The 17516-nt window shown below is 31.6% G+C and overlaps 2 protein-coding genes across 9 annotated transcripts; one reads left to right on the top strand and one right to left on the bottom strand.

The window, feature by feature from the left end:
• Positions 1-4679: 4679 nt before the first annotated feature.
• Positions 4680-8808, bottom strand: LOC145037004 (uncharacterized). 5 transcript variants are annotated; one of them, XR_013678603.1, is made up of 9 exons: positions 8353-8807; positions 7977-8217; positions 7664-7807; positions 7219-7484; positions 7071-7116; positions 6437-6553; positions 5524-5577; positions 5178-5422; positions 4680-5105 (listed from the first exon to the last, which is right to left on the bottom strand). XR_013678603.1 is itself a non-coding variant. In XM_078985547.1 (9 exons), exons 4-8 carry the CDS (start codon positions 7362-7364, stop codon positions 5212-5214), a joined length of 414 nt encoding a protein of 137 aa, XP_078841673.1. In that variant the 5' UTR covers positions 7365-7484; positions 7664-7807; positions 7977-8217; positions 8353-8806; the 3' UTR covers positions 4680-5105; positions 5178-5211. The 5 variants fall into 5 exon arrangements, 3 of the variants coding, with proteins under 3 accessions (XP_078841673.1, XP_078841672.1, XP_078841674.1); XM_078985547.1 differs by having other exon boundaries at positions 5178-5262; positions 8353-8806; XR_013678604.1 differs by having other exon boundaries at positions 7977-8808.
• A 6063-nt stretch (positions 8809-14871) lies between these two features.
• Positions 14872-17057, top strand: LOC145037002 (adenylyl-sulfate kinase 3-like). Of its 4 annotated transcripts, none has more exons than XM_078985544.1 (9): positions 14873-15045; positions 15145-15201; positions 15275-15448; positions 15523-15666; positions 15824-15973; positions 16063-16181; positions 16302-16386; positions 16470-16516; positions 16632-17057. In XM_078985544.1, exons 2-9 carry the CDS (start codon positions 15156-15158, stop codon positions 16728-16730), a joined length of 864 nt encoding a protein of 287 aa, XP_078841670.1. In that variant the 5' UTR covers positions 14873-15045; positions 15145-15155; the 3' UTR covers positions 16731-17057. The 4 variants fall into 4 exon arrangements, with proteins under 4 accessions (XP_078841668.1, XP_078841669.1, XP_078841670.1 ...); XM_078985545.1 differs by having other exon boundaries at positions 14873-15051; XM_078985542.1 differs by having other exon boundaries at positions 14872-15045; positions 15145-15448.
• Positions 17058-17516: the final 459 nt, after the last annotated feature.

The following is a 17516-nucleotide window of genomic DNA, read 5'->3' as shown; positions in this document are numbered from 1 at the left end:
ACATTGTTCTCCGAATTAGAATGATGATCAGAGGAGTAGACGACCTGAAAGCTAATGACGTCGTTGTCAGAAGTTATAGAGCCAAACGATATGTTGTCCATCATTAGTAGCCCATTTATTTTTTTGGACCTAAATACTCTTAATGAGTTTGATTAGCAGCCCATTTATTTTTCAGACCGATTCAACTAAAAACATACCTTCTCTGTTACAATTTGTTTTTGAATTTTTCAAAGTTTTCAATAATTTTTTGAATAATTATATATTTAGTCATTTAGTTAATAACTAAAATTTGCAAGTTATGTTAGATTATTCTATAATTGAAATATATAAACATGTTATAAGAACATTAGTAAACCATACCTGGTCATTTTACTTGTCCTCTGGAGTTACAAGAAAGAGGCAATGTTTTGTCTTTTGGTTCGGTTATTACCTTTTTTTAACAGTAAGAAATTTATTAAAGCAACACAAGCAAGATGATAGTGAGCATTAACAGAAATACAAGACCAATTGGGACTGATGTTCCAGCTATCCCATGACAAAAAATCTATCTTTTCTAACTCTACTTTTTATCCACCAAAAGGATATGGCTTTAATTTCCCAGAAAACAGAATTACAATTCATAACCATGCCTTTGAGAATATTGTTGTTCCTATACCCCCATAAAACCCATATGAAAGCCAATAAAATCACTCATAGTCTATTCATTTTATCCTTCCTATCTGCATCCCTCTTCTGAATAGTTTGGAACAAATCTTCAATGGTAACCTTATCAGTTGGAAATTCACGACTCCACATATTAATAAGAGTGATAACTTCCTTATCCGTTGAACACCTGGTAACCAAGTGGTTCTCCGTCTCCTCGAAACTATGACACAAAGGGCAATATATGGAGCTGATTTGAGAACTTATCCTTGCCAAATTCGACAAGGTTGGTAAACAACCCAACCTTGTTCTCCAAAATAGTATATTTGATTTATTGGGAGTCGACTTGTTCCACTAAGTATGAAAATCCAAACTTTCAAGAGTGTGGCAGTCTATAAATTTTCTGATGGAAGAAACCATGAATGTTCTGTCATTTTCTAGGCCCACTCCCAGCCATCATCCGTTCTGTAAAACATGTGTCTAAGATCTATATTTCTGAGTTTAAGAGCTTTATTGATGTTTATGGTCGTCCCCCATGTCCCTCTTATGTCTGCAGCTGACCGAAAAAACCCCAGTTTCCCATCTGGACCGAGAATGTATTTTATTACATCGTGTCATAGAGATCCTTCTTCTTTTTAAACCACCATCACCATTTTGAAAGGAGAACTAGGTTAAGTGATTGAAGGCTTCCAATTCCAAGACCTCCATTAATATTCGTCTTTAAGGCCTTCTTCCATGCAACCCATGCGGTTTTTTCTTTTATCCAAATCACCCCCAAAAAGAAATTACACCGAATTTGTTAATGACTTTTGTAGGAGCCTTGTAGAGCAAGAACATGTACGATCCCAAGTTTCCTAGAACTTGTTTACAAATTAAGCACTAATCTTCCTCCAAAAAAGAGACAACGACCTTTCCAAGTTGAAAGTTTATTTTGAAACTTTTCAGTTAGAACTCTTCAGTTTGACAATTCTCGACATACCTCCACCAACCGACATTCCAAGGTAAGAGAAAGGGAGGGTCCCTTCCTCACACCCTCTAAAGGTAGCCATATTCATCACCTCTTGCTTATGTACGCCAATACCCATAATTCTACACTTGGTGATGTTGATCTTTAAACCTGAGCAAATATGAAAACATCCCATGAGCCTCATAAGATTTAAGGCGTTAACTTTATTCCATTCACCAAGGAAAAGAATATCGTCCGCAAATTGTAAGATTGAAAGATTAGGACCATTGTTGGAAAGATTCACGCGTTTGTAAAGGCCTTTGTCCAAAGCTTCCGCCAAAGCAACCCGAAGTCCTTCCGTAGCAATAATAAATAGGAAGGGGGAAAGCGGGTCGCCTTGTCGCAGTCCTTTTTGAACTTTGAATTGCTGTGTGGCAACCCCGTTAACCAACACTGATATTCTTGAAGAAGATATATAAGCGTGAACCCATTTTCTCCATTTCTCGCTAAACCCCATTTGCCTCATCACATCGTCTAAGTAGTCGCAATTTAAAGTATCAAATGCCTTCTCAAAATCAACCTTGAAAATTAACATCTTCTTTTTCTTCTTAGCCCAAGTAATAGCCTCATTGAACATTAGATGACCGTCAAGAATGCTTCTACCATTCATGAAAGTTGATTGCTCTTTACTGATAATCGAAGGCATGACATTTTTAATTCGCTCAGCAAGGCATTTAGATATAATTTTACTAACACTCCCAATAAGGCTGATAGGACGGAAAACTGAGAGGTTAAGAGGGTCATTGCATTTAGGAATCAATGTGATAAAAGACGCATTGCTACTCGGGTTTAAAACATATTGCTCTTCAAAGAACCAGACGGACATGAAAATGTCTTCTTTAATCTTTTACCAACACCTTTTTATGAAGGAAAATGTGAACCCATTAGGGCCTGGTGCCTTGTCGTTTCGGCAAGCCCAAACAACATATTTAACTTCATCGCGGGTAAAAGCGGCCTGCAAAAGAGTCATATGATGGTTTGAAATGTTCATGAATCTATGGATTTCCAACGTGGCCCTTATTTGGTGCTCTTCTTTGAACTTGAAAACTAAAAATCTGACTATTTCATTCTTCACAATGGGTCGATTATCACCTACTAGAAAACTTTTGTCACACCAAAATCACAACATACAAGTTATATGTTGTAAGTTTAGTAAAATTAAATTGTTACTTCATGATAAATTCTAGAGTTATGTAGTATACATGTCTGTTATAAATGGAATTACTCACCAAACTAACAATTTAATTATAGTACACGAGTATAATATTATAATCTAGGTGAAATTATGATGTGAACCTCTTCGGAATATTTTGCATGCAAAAGTTAAGGGATAATGATTTAGAATGGGTAATATATTTTTCGATTTGTATACATTTGATCATTGAGATTTTTTCGTCCATATTTACCCCTTCAACTTGTTAAATTGTACACATTTAGTTATTATGAGCGGTTACTCCATGTTAGTCGGGAAAAATGACTTAATAGGGTAATATATTTCTCATTTTGTACACAATTAGTCCTTAATATTTTTGTACACATTTATTTCTGAATATTTTTTTTTGTTGCGGTACAGCTTGTTGCTCGTTTACCCGCTATGTCTATATAAAACTTTATTCTTTCTTTTATATATTAAATAAGTCATTTTTGCTTTTGTACTAATTTAGTACTTATGAATGTTTTATTTAGGTTTTTCTCATAACATTTTACATGGGACAATCATTAATGAGGTGTTTTGGTTGTTGATGCTTATGTTCATCGGGACCTCGACTGCTTGGTTGCGTAGATCTTATGGTTTGACTTAGGTCTTGTGTTCTGAACGTCGTAACTTCTTCATACAATATCAAATTTTAACGATCTTTATATCCACATGTTCGTTTTTTGAGTCTAATACAACTTTCGTTAAGATTACTTCAATTAAAATGTACTATATTTTTACTTACGATTTTATAAAAAAAATCGATACATATATTCATAAAAAACATATGAATATAAAGATCATAAGTACAAATATATTATATTTTAACGAGAGTAATCTAAAAAAAAGTTGTAGTAGATAAAATACGAACACCTGAATATAAAGATCGTTAAAATCCGAGATTGTATGAAGAAGTTATGACATTCAAAACGCATGATCTAAGCAACCAAGTAGTCGAACTCGCGATGGACATAAGTATCAAAAGCCCCAAACACTTGATTAATGATCGTCCCATGTAAAATGTCATGAGAAAAACATAAAGAAATTATTAATAAGTACTGAATGAGTACAAAAACAAAAATGACTTATTCTGCAACAAAAAAATATTAAAGACTAAATGTGTACAAAGTAAGAAATATATTACTCTATTAAGTCATTTTTACCGGCTAACCTGGAGTAGCCGATCATAAGGATAGAATGTGTACAGGCTAACAAGTTGAAGGGGTAAATGTGGACGAAAAAACACAGTGATCAAATTTGTATAAATCGAAAAATATATTACCTTTTTAAGTCATTATCCCAAAATTTAAAGATAAAATAATGAAACTTTGTGTTTCGATGATAATATGTCATGAATTCTTTGAATACTAGTTTGATTTTTGTAAAATAAAATAATAATAATAAGTTGTAAATAAGTTAAAAAATATATAATAAGAAGTAAAAGCAATCAAATTGTAAAGGAAGTGACACATGCCTGTCAATATGTCCATGCTTGTCAATATGTCATGCGGATAGTGGAGTATTATGTGCTCATTAGGCTATATGGAGTGGTCACTATAAACTCACCAAAAAAGTGATGCCACTTATGCTATGCGCCACGTCACCTTCACCACCAACCCACTCCCTTATGGAAATGGTCACCACTAACAACATTCACTTTTATATTATTTTTTTTTATTTTTTTACCATTTTGTTAAATAAATAAAATATTAAACTAGATGCGTTCCCCGCGTTGCGGGGTTGGAAGGTGTTGTTTTTATGTACATGTATAGTAGATTGTCTTAATTGGTAGACACAGTTAAGTATGTTTTTATTCTCTGTAATTCACCCTTAAAATAATAAAAATAAATGACATTGCCCTTTGCAGAAAAAAAAGGATCCAAATTACATAAAGCTAAAGATTCAAATGAAAATACATTGCTCTATTTTAGTTTTCTTGTTCTAAGATATGCAAAAAAAACCACTTTACATCAGATTTGCCGACGTGCACTTGACAGACTCATTAGTTTTTGATACATCCCACTAAATGTGGAAGAGCTACTGTCATTCAAGTCTGCTCCAACCACTAATTTCTTAACACTTCCTGAAAAAAACAACTGTGTGAATTTTTAATGTTTATATTAAAAATAAAAAAAATTACTTGAGTCGTAACGGTTCTTGTCCATTTAAATCTTCTTTCAAGTTCGAGTTGATCGATTCCATATTTAGCGGGGTCTCTAGCTGCCTCAGAAATAGCTTTCTCCAATTCATCCACCTTCATATCTGTAAAATAGATTTTCAGCCTACATTCTTAAATCTTTTATGGAATAACAAATTCTATGTTTAGATGCATACCTGCCATTCAATATATGAATATACGCAAATAGGCTTAAACCCAACTGAAAGTTGACCTACTAACGTTAAACCTAATGCATGCATCCTATAGTGGCAAACAAATACATATAAAATAACCATAGAGATAAATATAAATCGTTTAAATGCTTCAATGTAAATTGTATATCTAATGCTATGCTTAAATGCATCTCTCTTAGCACTTGTGTAAGCCATTGATGTAGCAACTGCTGTTGCCCAAATTGTGCCTACATGTACATTTTTATCAAGACTCCATTATATTTTTTCGGTTTGATTATTTAAAAAAATCAAATCTATCATTATAGTAAAGTTTATAAATTAAACTAACCAATGTTGGTAAGCTTTTAGTTTGAGACCCAAGATTGCAAGCCTTCCATTTGACCTGCATCATATTTCCAATTTTTTTGCTTCATAATATACAATATGAATAAACAAAAAGTAGAATGTCATTAATTTTTTTTTAACTGTTAGAAGGATGGACAGGGGCAAATAGATCAACTGTTATCAAAGAGAAGATGGTCAACCATCCATTTTATGACCAAAAAAAAAAAATTGAGTCATGTAATTTAGCCACTGAACTATTTTTTTTTTAGATTTTCATCATAATAGTTATGTGGCTAAATCGTAAAAAAAAACTAAGAGTTTAATGACTAAATCAATAAAAAAAAATATTAGTGTAGCGGCTTAATTAGTAAATAAAATTTTTAGATGATAAAAAACGTATAATGGTAAAAATAAGTTTGTTTGTTTTTTTTTTTTTTTTTTTTTAATTTTTATAATATCAAATCAGGCCAATTTTGAGACAGTAAAAGAAAATATAATGGTTTAATGACTAAATAAAATAGGTAAATGACAAAATCAATAAGATTATGAAAGTACATGTGGGTTTTTTTTTTTTTTATTTCTCTAAAAATCTAACAATACCACTATCAACAGTCCATTTTGATTAGTATAAATCAGAAGCTAGAAGGTAATATGTTTTCAAAAGCATACTTTTAAACACCTTACTTCAACTTCTTCCTATTTGAGATTTCTATCATCAATGTTTAACACATGTAAAAGTTGTGATGGAAGTACAGAGAAAAGGTGAGTAAGGGTAATCTTGTCATTTAGCTTTAGCAAATCATTTTCGCAATGTCAATGAAGCCTTCATTCCTATCATCTGTAACTTTTGTTTAAAATAATAAACAATAAAACATTTTCTTTAATATTTAAAAAGATAATAAATAAAAAACACTCACCATTTCGTTTGTAGTCTTCCTCAAAACTCCATTACCAATCTCTTGGCCTAGACTCTTAGCTTCTATATCAGCAAAACACAATCCAATTCCATTTTTTGGCATTGCAAGAACACCTGTCTGGTAGAGTAAAAAAATACATTCTAATTTTAAAAACGTTATGAAAATGTTTATAGATCATAGTTCCATATATTTTTATTTGTAATTTGTTTCTGCAACTTGTGTGTATGGTTCTTCATGTCTATTTGGATTTTTCTTTTTTTTTTCAGATAAATTCATATTTTTGCAAGTTTACTCATGAAGTCCTAATATTCTTGATAAGAAAAAAGCGGTAGATTGTCGGTAGGAAAAACAGAGCATCTAAGCGGTGGAACAGAGTAACCCAATTGTAGACATTATAGGAGACCGACTGAGGGTTCTTTGAAATTACTTATTCATTTAGAAGGAAAATTTTCTAAGTTTAGTTGAAAAAAATAGTCTTATTAGAAAGTCTTAAAATTCTATAAAATTTATGGTTAGATTGCATACTGAGTATAGTATTCAAATAACATTAGTAATTTAGTATTATATGTATAATATTGAAAACAAAGATTTGTACCAATGCATAAAAACTTATTCTTGAGTAATTAAACAAAACCTTCACAGGTGACATCTTCATTATCATGTAGTCTAGTCGTTCAATTCTGCACTTTTCATAATTGGAAGTAACCATAATTCCATTATAATCTATGATTTTAGATGATAAGAATATTTACAGGTATGAAAGTAATGTCCTGTTATATTACCTAAGCATGAAAACAGACAGTGGTAGAAATAAGTGATGATTGATGCCTGCAAAAAAGTCATCCCTCCGACACCCATCATATTGCCAGTGATGGAAACAATAAACCAACTCTTTTTTCCGTATCCAACAACCTTTAGTTTTATCCATGACAATCTTGTTTTAGAGATGAAGGAGGATTATGATTATGGGTCTCATCAAGCAATTTAACAAACATTAAGATGAAATCTGATCACATGCGTCCCTTTTTCAAGCATCTCAATTATGCCACTACAAACACCAAAAGATAAAGTTTAGATAAAGAAGTAGGATGAATATTTGATACCCCAAATACAAAAATCATAGGAAAAATTCGATTAAAATCCTCTTTTTTAATTGAATGTTACCTCTTTCTAAGTTCATGTCATCGTAGATGAATGTAAAAAGGAGAAATAGACACAAAGTCTAACCTGCTCAGATCCTGTAATTGTTGTATTTTATTTATCCGAATCTTTCAATTGCTTGCGTCTTTCTTCACTACACCCTTGAAATTCACCAAATTTGTTCTCTAAATTTGAATCAAGCAGACACACCCACATATTCCTTCCGATCACCTGTTCAACACCCAAAATACTTGTAAACAAAGACAGAAAATAGAAATAATAGACGAAAACGTACCTATGGATGGCAGAAAATAGAGGAGGAGTTGATGTAAAGTTAAATTTCCAAACCAAAAAAATATTAATCTCCAGTTAACTTGAATCGATTAGTCAAATCATTTACCTTGTGGTCAGGATCGATTAATTAGATGAGGAAGAGAACATCTAGGGTTCGACCGGATGACTTCCAATAGAGATGGAGGCAGAAGCATGATGTAGATGAAGTGGTTGAAACATTTGACAGTGTGGGCATACGAAAACATGAAGGTGGTAGACTGAAATAAGATAAACATCGGAAGCGAGAAGAAGCTCAAATCGAGTGAGCCCTGCAACTAATGAAGTACTAACCTTCAATCAACTGACCCCTGCAAAATAATAGACTTCAAAATAAGCTTTTGATGGATATTATAAGCGGTGACGTTGTTTCTTCCTGCTTGACTGTCGGTCAAGTCCATCGTCTACACCTCAGTCATTCTTTTCCACTCGCTCACGACACATACCTGGTGGCGTAATGGTGGTCATTGATTCTCAATTCAAAGTGGAGATGGACATACATACGATCGAAATCAGTTTAGGGTTTTTGTTGGGAACCCCCGATCACCGCTCGTTTCGGCGTTCTTCACCAACAGGAGGAATGACATCGGCTGAGCCGGTAAATGGGGTGACGGTGGCTCGTGGTAAGGAAGGGGAGCCGACTTTTTCTTAAAGAGAGACAAAGATAGAAGGGTAAGGAAGAGAAGTCGAAGGATTGTCTCCAAGCCTTCCCAGACAGAGTTTCAAAAGTGGTATATAGAGCAAATAAGAAAAAAGCGGTAGATTGTCGGTGGGAAAACGTAGCATCAGACATGTATCTAAGCGGTGGAACAGAGTAACCCGAAGTAAAAGAGAAGATGACACATTTGCTGAATGAACAGTGGTGGTGAAAGAGAAGAGAACACGTTTGCTGAATGAACAGTGACTTTGACGATCCATGGACTGAACATTAAAAAACTGTTATGCTTACAAGGACCAAACTGCTATTTCAATAAATAGGTGGACCAATTCCGATTTACAGCAAATGAAAGGGACCAATTTTGCCAATCCTTAACCATTTTACTGTAGCTAAGGATGGATAAATTTAATATTTTATATTAATTAAAATCATATTACATAATTTAAAACACTAAAAATTAAAACTAAAATACTAAAAAAACATAATCCATACTTAGAAAATTAAACCTAAATTATTAAAAAAACATCAAATCTAGTTGCGATATTGGTCGAGAACTTTTTGTTGAATTTTCATAAACACCCTTAAATTTTCATATGTCCGACTAGTTTGCCTTCCCAATAACGCGTGGAAGTGGTTTAAAATACGATTCCAAAAGCTATGTCCCGATTGCACGTTGGCGACATCCCCGTCTTGTGATATGGCAATCCAAGTTTTAGCTAAAGTCGCCTCCTCCTCCTCGGTCCACTGGGTGTTTTTCTTCTTTGTTGAATCTTTGGATTTTTTTTGCTTTCTATGACTTGGTTGTGTTTCTTGAACCCATTCGTCGTCGTCTTCATCGTCGAGGTTTACGGGTTGAGATTGTGATAATGGAACTTGAGATGGTTGTGAACTTGGTTGTGGCTGTTGGAAAGTTTGGGGCTGAAAACGCGGAGGAGGTTGTTGTTGAAAGGGTTGAAATTGGGTTTGAACAAATTGTGGTTGTGGTTGGTTTTGGTAGTAGTGTGGGTGGTATGAAAGATTGGTAAATAAAGGTTGTTGTTGAATGGGGGATGATAACAATTGCATATAGCCAATGTTTGTTAACGGATCATTTGGAGTGTTTGGGGTGTTTGGGGTGGGTGGGTTATTTTGGTTTGGATCCATGGAGGAAAGTGTATTTTTTGAATGAGAGTATATTTGTTTGTGTTCAAAGTTTGGTGTGTATTTGAAAGGTAAAATATATGTTGATATATAGAGAATTGGTAGTAATTAATTAATTAATTAATTAATTTTTTTTTTTTACAAACGGTCAATAAAGCAATAAAGCAACGGTCAAAAAAAGGAGTCAATCAAATCCATCGTCTTCACCCGTCTTCAGCTCCACGGAACAAGACACCCACCAGAAGGTGGGGCGGTGTTCACGCGTGAAGGGGCTGACACGTCAGCTCTCACGCGTCTTTTCCCCTACCACTCCTGATAGCCTTACCGCTCAATATGGTGAGAGCTTCATGAAAGGACTATCTACATCACTTTTTACTGATTTTTGATCCAAATTAAACTTTCGTGTTTCTCCTCCCATTCAAATTGTGAAGGGTTCTTAGTATATATTGTATTTGTACCTAGCTTAGCCCACTATCTAGTCCATCCTAGAGGCCCATTCATTGTTTAGTGTGTATATAAATTATATATTCCACCTGTAACCTCTTTTAGATCAAGGAAGATTACTCCTCAATACTTTCTATACTTGTATACTCTCTTATATCCTCCATTTTTGTTTGAATAATCAAGTTATTTTTGCATCCACTTTCATGTTTCGGATTAGAGATTTTAACTAAAACAAACAACAAAACAAAAAATGGCATGAATGTAAATATGAATATAAGTATATAAAGAGAAATTACCAAGCAACGACTACTTACTATGTCATTGAATCAATCTCTTACAATATATATCAAACATGTTAACATGTATATCGTCTCCCTTGAAAACCACCATCCTAACAAAATCTTGCATCCCCATCCCTCCTCTTGGTCGTATAAAAAGATAGAAATATTCCTATGAATTATTTATCAAGCAAAAAGGTTCCAAATAGGATGAAAGAATGATGATTTGTTGGGAAAGCAATAGCATACTTGTATGATATCTACAAAGTGATTTTTTATCGTCCTTTAACCCATTGATCATTTATTATGATTTATATTTGATTGTGTTTCTTTGTAACGTATTAATATGTCCTTTCCAAGTCGACATGCCTAGTACCTTTGTTGCTTTTACTCTATATTTGGAAGATAAATACAACAAATAAGAAGACAAACATGCAACTTATAATGATCTTAAGAATTAAAAGGACAAAAATGATAAGAATTAAAAGGACAAAAATGATAAATAATGTTCGATATGAAGCTAGCAAGCACCATTAGGGATTAATCCATCATTTGTTGCAAAAGAGGACCAACAGTATTAACCCCAAAACAACTTAGAATTACCTAGTATGTGATTAAAAAAAATCCCTTTGATGTGTTCCCGAGATTATTTAAATTTAAAGGTCGTTTTTTATGTGTAACTTATGGACAAGGTTTGGATCTTGTGTTGTTTTTTATTTGGGTAAAACCATTATAAATTTATTAATAAAAAAATAAATACAATTAAAAGTGTAAATAACATTATCTAAATCCCAATACAAAGCAAAACCAATTTGTTCTACTTTCAACAAAGACAAAGTTAAATAAATATACACTCTGCATCATATCAATTTGTTTAATAATAATTGTCCAGTGATATTGATCAACAAATTAACTTCATTACATTTAAATAATATTAATGATATAAAATCATCAGCATAACATTTGAAGAGAGTTTGAGAGTAATACTCAGGAGTCTCCACATCATCAATAATAATCTTGACCATAATTCTATAGGGTCTTCTTTTATTCTTGAAGAACCTTGTTACACGCAGCTTAAAATGGTCCCAAAAGGAGTGAGAAAAACGTGTGGAGGAGGGATATGAAGTGTTGTAAATACAAAAGTCTCTTATGCCATCATTGTAAGAAATAACAAGAGGGTGTAAATAAAGAGAGGATGAGCTAGCCATATTTATTTATTTCTATATGATTGAACCATTGTATTGGAAATTAATAACGAAATATAAATTAATCTTATCGGTTTGTTTGTTGTCAAATCAAATATTTTACGTGAGTCCACAAATAAACTTTGGCAATACTTGTATCATTTGATTAAAATCCAGAATATTATAGTTTTATAATGAGAATGCTCCTTCTGCATATGATCATTATAGTGCACGGCGTACGTGGCTACCATATTAGTAGTTCCATTTCCAACTCATGAAGGCTACAAGATGTGTCGTGGGTCCAACCATAATATTTTTATATTGCTTATAAAAAATAAATATTTTGTTTTTATGTATTACTACGACTAGTTGTGAGACCTGTATATTATACGGGTTGATTAAAACAAAATGTTAAATACGAACGATTAAATAGAAATTTTATTTGAATTTGAAATTGAAATAAATGAAAATTATGAGAAAAAAAAACATGCAAAAAATAAATAAACTAAAATTATGTGTTTAGTGTGTACTAAATGGGTTAATTATAACAAAATGATAAACACCAAGGTTTGAGCTGTAAATTTATTTGAAATTGAATTTGAAATTTAAAATTTAAAATTTAAAATTTGAAATTAATAGTCATTATAGTAGGTTTAATTTATGGAAACTAAATTAATAACATATTGAAAATGAAAATTAAAGTAATTACCAGTGGAAAATAAATATATCTCAAATTATGAAAAAAAAATGACATGTGGCTAATTTTATGAGAGAATGACATGTGGCAAAGTCATTTTCATTTATTAGGGTAAGATGTGTCGAGTTTTATTGGCGTATACCTCTGATTCCTCTTGATAAATTTAATAATTAGGTGTTAGTTTTATTGACGTATACCTTTGTTTTATCATATTTATACACTTGACCATTTGCAGCTATTTGTTTTTCAGAAGATTTCGGACTTAAAAACTGTTGTGCGTGTGCTGTGTGGCGCAACACTTGACCATCTGCTTCAAACATCTTCATACCTTACTTTAACTTATTGCAGCAGTTTGTAAATGTTAAAAAACAAACGGACTTTTTATTACATGTTGCAACCGTTTGACCCCCTCTTCTACTACAGATGGTTGCAGAGGTGGTCCGCAAACTTCACATATTTTCGCTACGAAAAAACAAACCGCACCTCAGGCTCAACATGTTATAAATTAGAATATTAAAATATATTTGTATTAAGGTATTTTTATAAAAATAAGTCATATCTTTCCTTTATGAAAAGGAAAACTTAGTAAACCTAGACCATCGGTTGAAGATAAGAGTATATCAGTTATAGACAAACGGTGTAATGTTTTATAGTCTTACCAATTATATTGTTTACTTTTATAAATATTTTTTAATTCTATGAACACGTTGTGAGGATGACAAGGAAACAACTTGGATAGTTGTTTCATTAATAACGAATTAAGTACTTGTATTTTCGGATAGTTGTTCGTTTATAATTGATCAAGTACTTATATTTTTTGAGACTTGTTCATTTATTATTAGTTAATCTAGTTGCGAAGATATAAACGCAACTTAGTGTATATAAAAAGTAAAATTACTTGCTAGGCTTACGTGCACAATACCCATCGTCTATTTGTATTTATAGAGAAATTCGAAAAGGTAAAAACAAATTCACAAATATATTGGATTATATTTTTAGGTAACTATCAAAATCTCACTTAATAACCATAATCTCCATGAAACAAGGTTCGTTAACTAAATAATACACTTTTACCAAGTAAATTTTCGAAACTATCTCGTGAGCAAAATTTACTATTTGCAAAGTTAGTATTACGTCTAATTTGTTACCTATAAGACTCGTAAAAGCTATCGCTAATGATCCGCAATATTCTTGTTAAAATGAATTTTGGAAATAATATATAAAATAATGATCCGCAATATTCTTGTTAAAATGAATTTTGGAAATAATATATAAAAATAAAGTTGTGACAAATCATATATTCATATGGATATAATGGACACAAATGAAACAAGATAAAAGATCTTAAAATGCTAAAAGAAAAAGTTAGGGAACATGACTACATTCAAGAGTGACAATTAATGATACGATATAATAAAAATACATGAAACAAAACGAAACTGTGATGAAATTAAATTTAGTACGTGTATATTTTATAATTGTGTCAGGTGTAAAAAACACAATGTTGTGTCGTGTTTATGTTCATAATTCAACACAAAATTCACACGATATTAACATGTGCTTATTGTGTTTTTTCGTGTTTGTTGTGTTCTGTATGATTAATTATGAAGTAAATAAATTAAAAACTTATATTATTTAAACTTTTTCGTTTTTTTTTTTTTTTTTTTTTTTTTTTTTTTTTTTTTTTTGTCGTTTGGTTGTTTTTATCGTGTTTTCATGTTAATAAAACAACACATGATGTTGTGTCGTTTCGTGTTATATAAAAATTGATGTGTCTTTTCGTGTCGGTAAAATACAAAATGATTTGTCAACATAACTATATGAGACCTACTATAACATCAAGGCTATGCGTTATAACACATGGAGAGAGAGAGAGAGAGAGAGAGAGAGAGAGAGAGAGAGAGAGAGAGAGAGTCCCCATGGCAAGCATAGGAGGGGCTACTTCATGACTTCATGTCACTACTACTATAAAAGGAGAGGTGTTCACTCTATCGTGATGTTCACATCATCATCACATTAAAAACCTAAACATAATATCAAATATTTCTTACTAATAAAAGAATACTTCTTTTGTCATGTGTCACCTTATTAGACATTCGAATTAATATCATATCACTTGTCAAACTTTGATTTTCTATTTTAAATTTTAAATTTTAAATTTCTCATTCTAATCACATTAACTTAATAACATTAGAATAAAAAATAAAATAAAGTGAACACATATTATAAGATATAATTTTATATATTTATTTGAATCAATGATTATAATTTTATATAACTAAAAAAAATATTTTTTAATTAATAACAATTTAATTAAAATAAATAACTTATAAGTTTAAATTTTTACTATCAAAATTTAATTAATTTTATAATCATACGTAAACAAAAGACATAAACAAATTTAAAACTAAAAAAAAAACGAAGAATAAAAATAAAATAAAAATCCATTAAATAAATACTTAGAGAATAATTTAATTACCAATATCAACTTTAATACTAAATTCAAAAATATATAATATGTTTTGTATTTCGAATGTTATATGATATGAGGATCGCAACACTTCATTTTATTATATTTAATATTCAATTTTAAATTTAAGGCAGTGGTGGCAGCCATATGAGCTGCGACAAGAAGCTCTGATTGAAGATCGGAGAACAATGGAGATCCTCCCCTTTTTTTGAACCACCCACTTCTCTGATTAATCACTTCTCACCTTTCGCGTCTCCTATTTGATACAGTAAGTGTAAGATCTTCTCATTCATATGAATTTCAGTAGCTATACGATTGGATTTGATCTAGATTTGATTCTATTTATTTCTTTCACGAACTTGTACAGATTCAAATTTGATGCTGTGCGTATTGTTTCACGCTGTAAACCAATGCGATGATTCAGGTAAAAAATCACTCACTGATTTTCAATTTTCCCCTGAGGCATAATCTCATCGAAGCCCAATCGACGAAGGTAGGGTTCGTGAACTTCCCGGCAACGTCGCTAAATTGCCGTCGGAACTTAACGTCAACGTCGACGAACTTGTCGCATATCAAAGCAAAGGAGTCTCCTCGAATGTCTTCGTTAAAATCCGGTATTGAAGTCAAATCGAATGAAAGTGGCATCATCAACAATTCGGACGATTCGAATGGTACTAAATTGTAACAGATGCGAATTATAAAGTTGATTATCTCGAATATTCTGTAACTAATTCATGAAACGTAGGTTCGATTCGTCATGAAATCTCAACAAAGGGAAAGCGATCCACGAATATCGTTTGGCATAAATGTTCTGTAGAGAAAATCGACAGACAGGAGTTGCTTCAGCAAAAAGGTTGCGTCATTTGGATTACTGGACTCAGTGGTTCAGGTTAGTAGTATTAGTACATAAACAGTTAACAAAACCTTCATCTTTTCAAGCTTTCTGATCTAATTACAGAGACTAATCAAGTCAAGTCCTTTTCAGATCTGAAAATGTTTTTTAGATCGTATTTCATTTTCAACTTAGTTTATGAACACGAATTCAGGAAAAAGCACCTTGGCTTGTGCATTAACACGAGCTTTGCATTCACAAGGGAAGCTGACATACGTCCTTGATGGTGATAATGTCAGGCATGGTCTTAATCGTGATCTTACTTTCAAACCCGAAGATCGTGCTGAGAATATTCGAAGAATCGGTGGGTTTCAATTCCTTCACATCTCTTCATCTTAATCAAACCTTTTCTCTTCTGATTATCCTCTAATTACATGGATTATTACTTATTAGGAGAAGTCGCAAAACTCTTCTCTGATGCTGGAATCATCTGCATAGCGAGTGTCATATCTCCCTACAGGAGAGATCGTGATGCTATTCGATCAATACTCCCAGATGGCGATTTCATTGAGGTTGCTTCTTCTTCTATTCTATCATTCTATGATTCTATCATTTCTATGATTCGATCATCTATACCTATAAATTTCAGCCTTTTCTTTTCTTCTAATGATTCATTTTGTGTTTTCAAATAGGTTTTCATGGATATGCCTTTAAGGGTTTGTGAGGCTAGAGATCCAAAGGGTTTATACAAGCTTGCAAGAGCTGGAAAGATTAAAGGTAACTTTTTTTTTTTTTTTTTTTTTTTAAACAATGAATTACAAAAAGATTATATTTTTATTAAATTGAATTTGGTGTGTTAGGGTTTACTGGGGTTGATGATCCATATGAGCCACCATTAAATTCAGAGGTATGTTAAGTGTTAACAAATTTGATTTTTTTTTTTTTTTTTTTTTTTTTTTTTAAATATGTAAAAAAAAAAATTGTACATTTGTTTTTTCCATGATTAAATATTGAAATTGCAGATAGTGTTGGAATATGAAGGAGATGTGTGTCCTTCACCTGAGGTTATGGCTGATAAAGTGATATGTTATCTGGATGCAAAAGGGTATTTGAGGGCATAATAATAATAATAATAATAATATTTGAAATTATATTTATGAATAAATTAAGTCATTTCTAGGAAATTACTCGTTTCCTGGGTCTTTTTTCTTTTTTCTTTTTAATTAATTGGTTAATTGCTGCAATATATGATATATGTTGGTTTAGGGAATTTGGTGAATTTAGGGTTTTTATGTGAATGATTGTTGTGTGTTGATAGTGATTATGATAGAAAGGAATAGATGAAAATATGGATTAGGGTTTGGTAATGTTATAAGTTATATGTGTATTATGATAATTGAGAATTTATGTTGATTGAAGAATAATATGGTTTTATGTTTTTATGTATATATTTATATGCCATTGGCCTCAATCCTCATTATGGATTCTATGTGTTATTGTTAAACCTAAAAGTAAGGGTAGATGTGTAATTTACATGTTAATGGTTTAGAGGGTGTTTGGGATTTTGATTTTGAAGTTAAAAATAATTTTTATCCAAAATGACTTAACTTATAAAAGTGAGAAAAAGAGTTTTTAAAAAGGTGTTTGGATTAGCTTTTATAGTAGCAAAAGTCAATAAGTTAAAAAGTGTTCGATATAATTGTTTTTTTATCTATTTTATAAACCTAATAAGTCATAAGTTGTTTCAAGAGATCTGAAATTGTGTTTTCTTGAATTTTTTTAAAGATTAAACAAAAAGTTGTTTTAAAAGGCTTTTTCCTATACATAAATATATTTTTAATTTATTGACTTTTAAAAAAGTCAATAATTTAAAAAGTCATTTTTATATGAACAACCAAACACCATTT

This window comes from Lactuca saligna, chromosome 3 (genome assembly GCF_052625555.1).
Source record: "Lactuca saligna cultivar CGN05327 chromosome 3, ASM5262555v1, whole genome shotgun sequence".
Classification (NCBI taxonomy): Eukaryota; Viridiplantae; Streptophyta; class Magnoliopsida; order Asterales; family Asteraceae; genus Lactuca; species Lactuca saligna.
The sequence above is the reverse complement of the archived record's forward strand: the minus strand, read 5'-3'. Positions and strand labels throughout refer to the sequence as shown.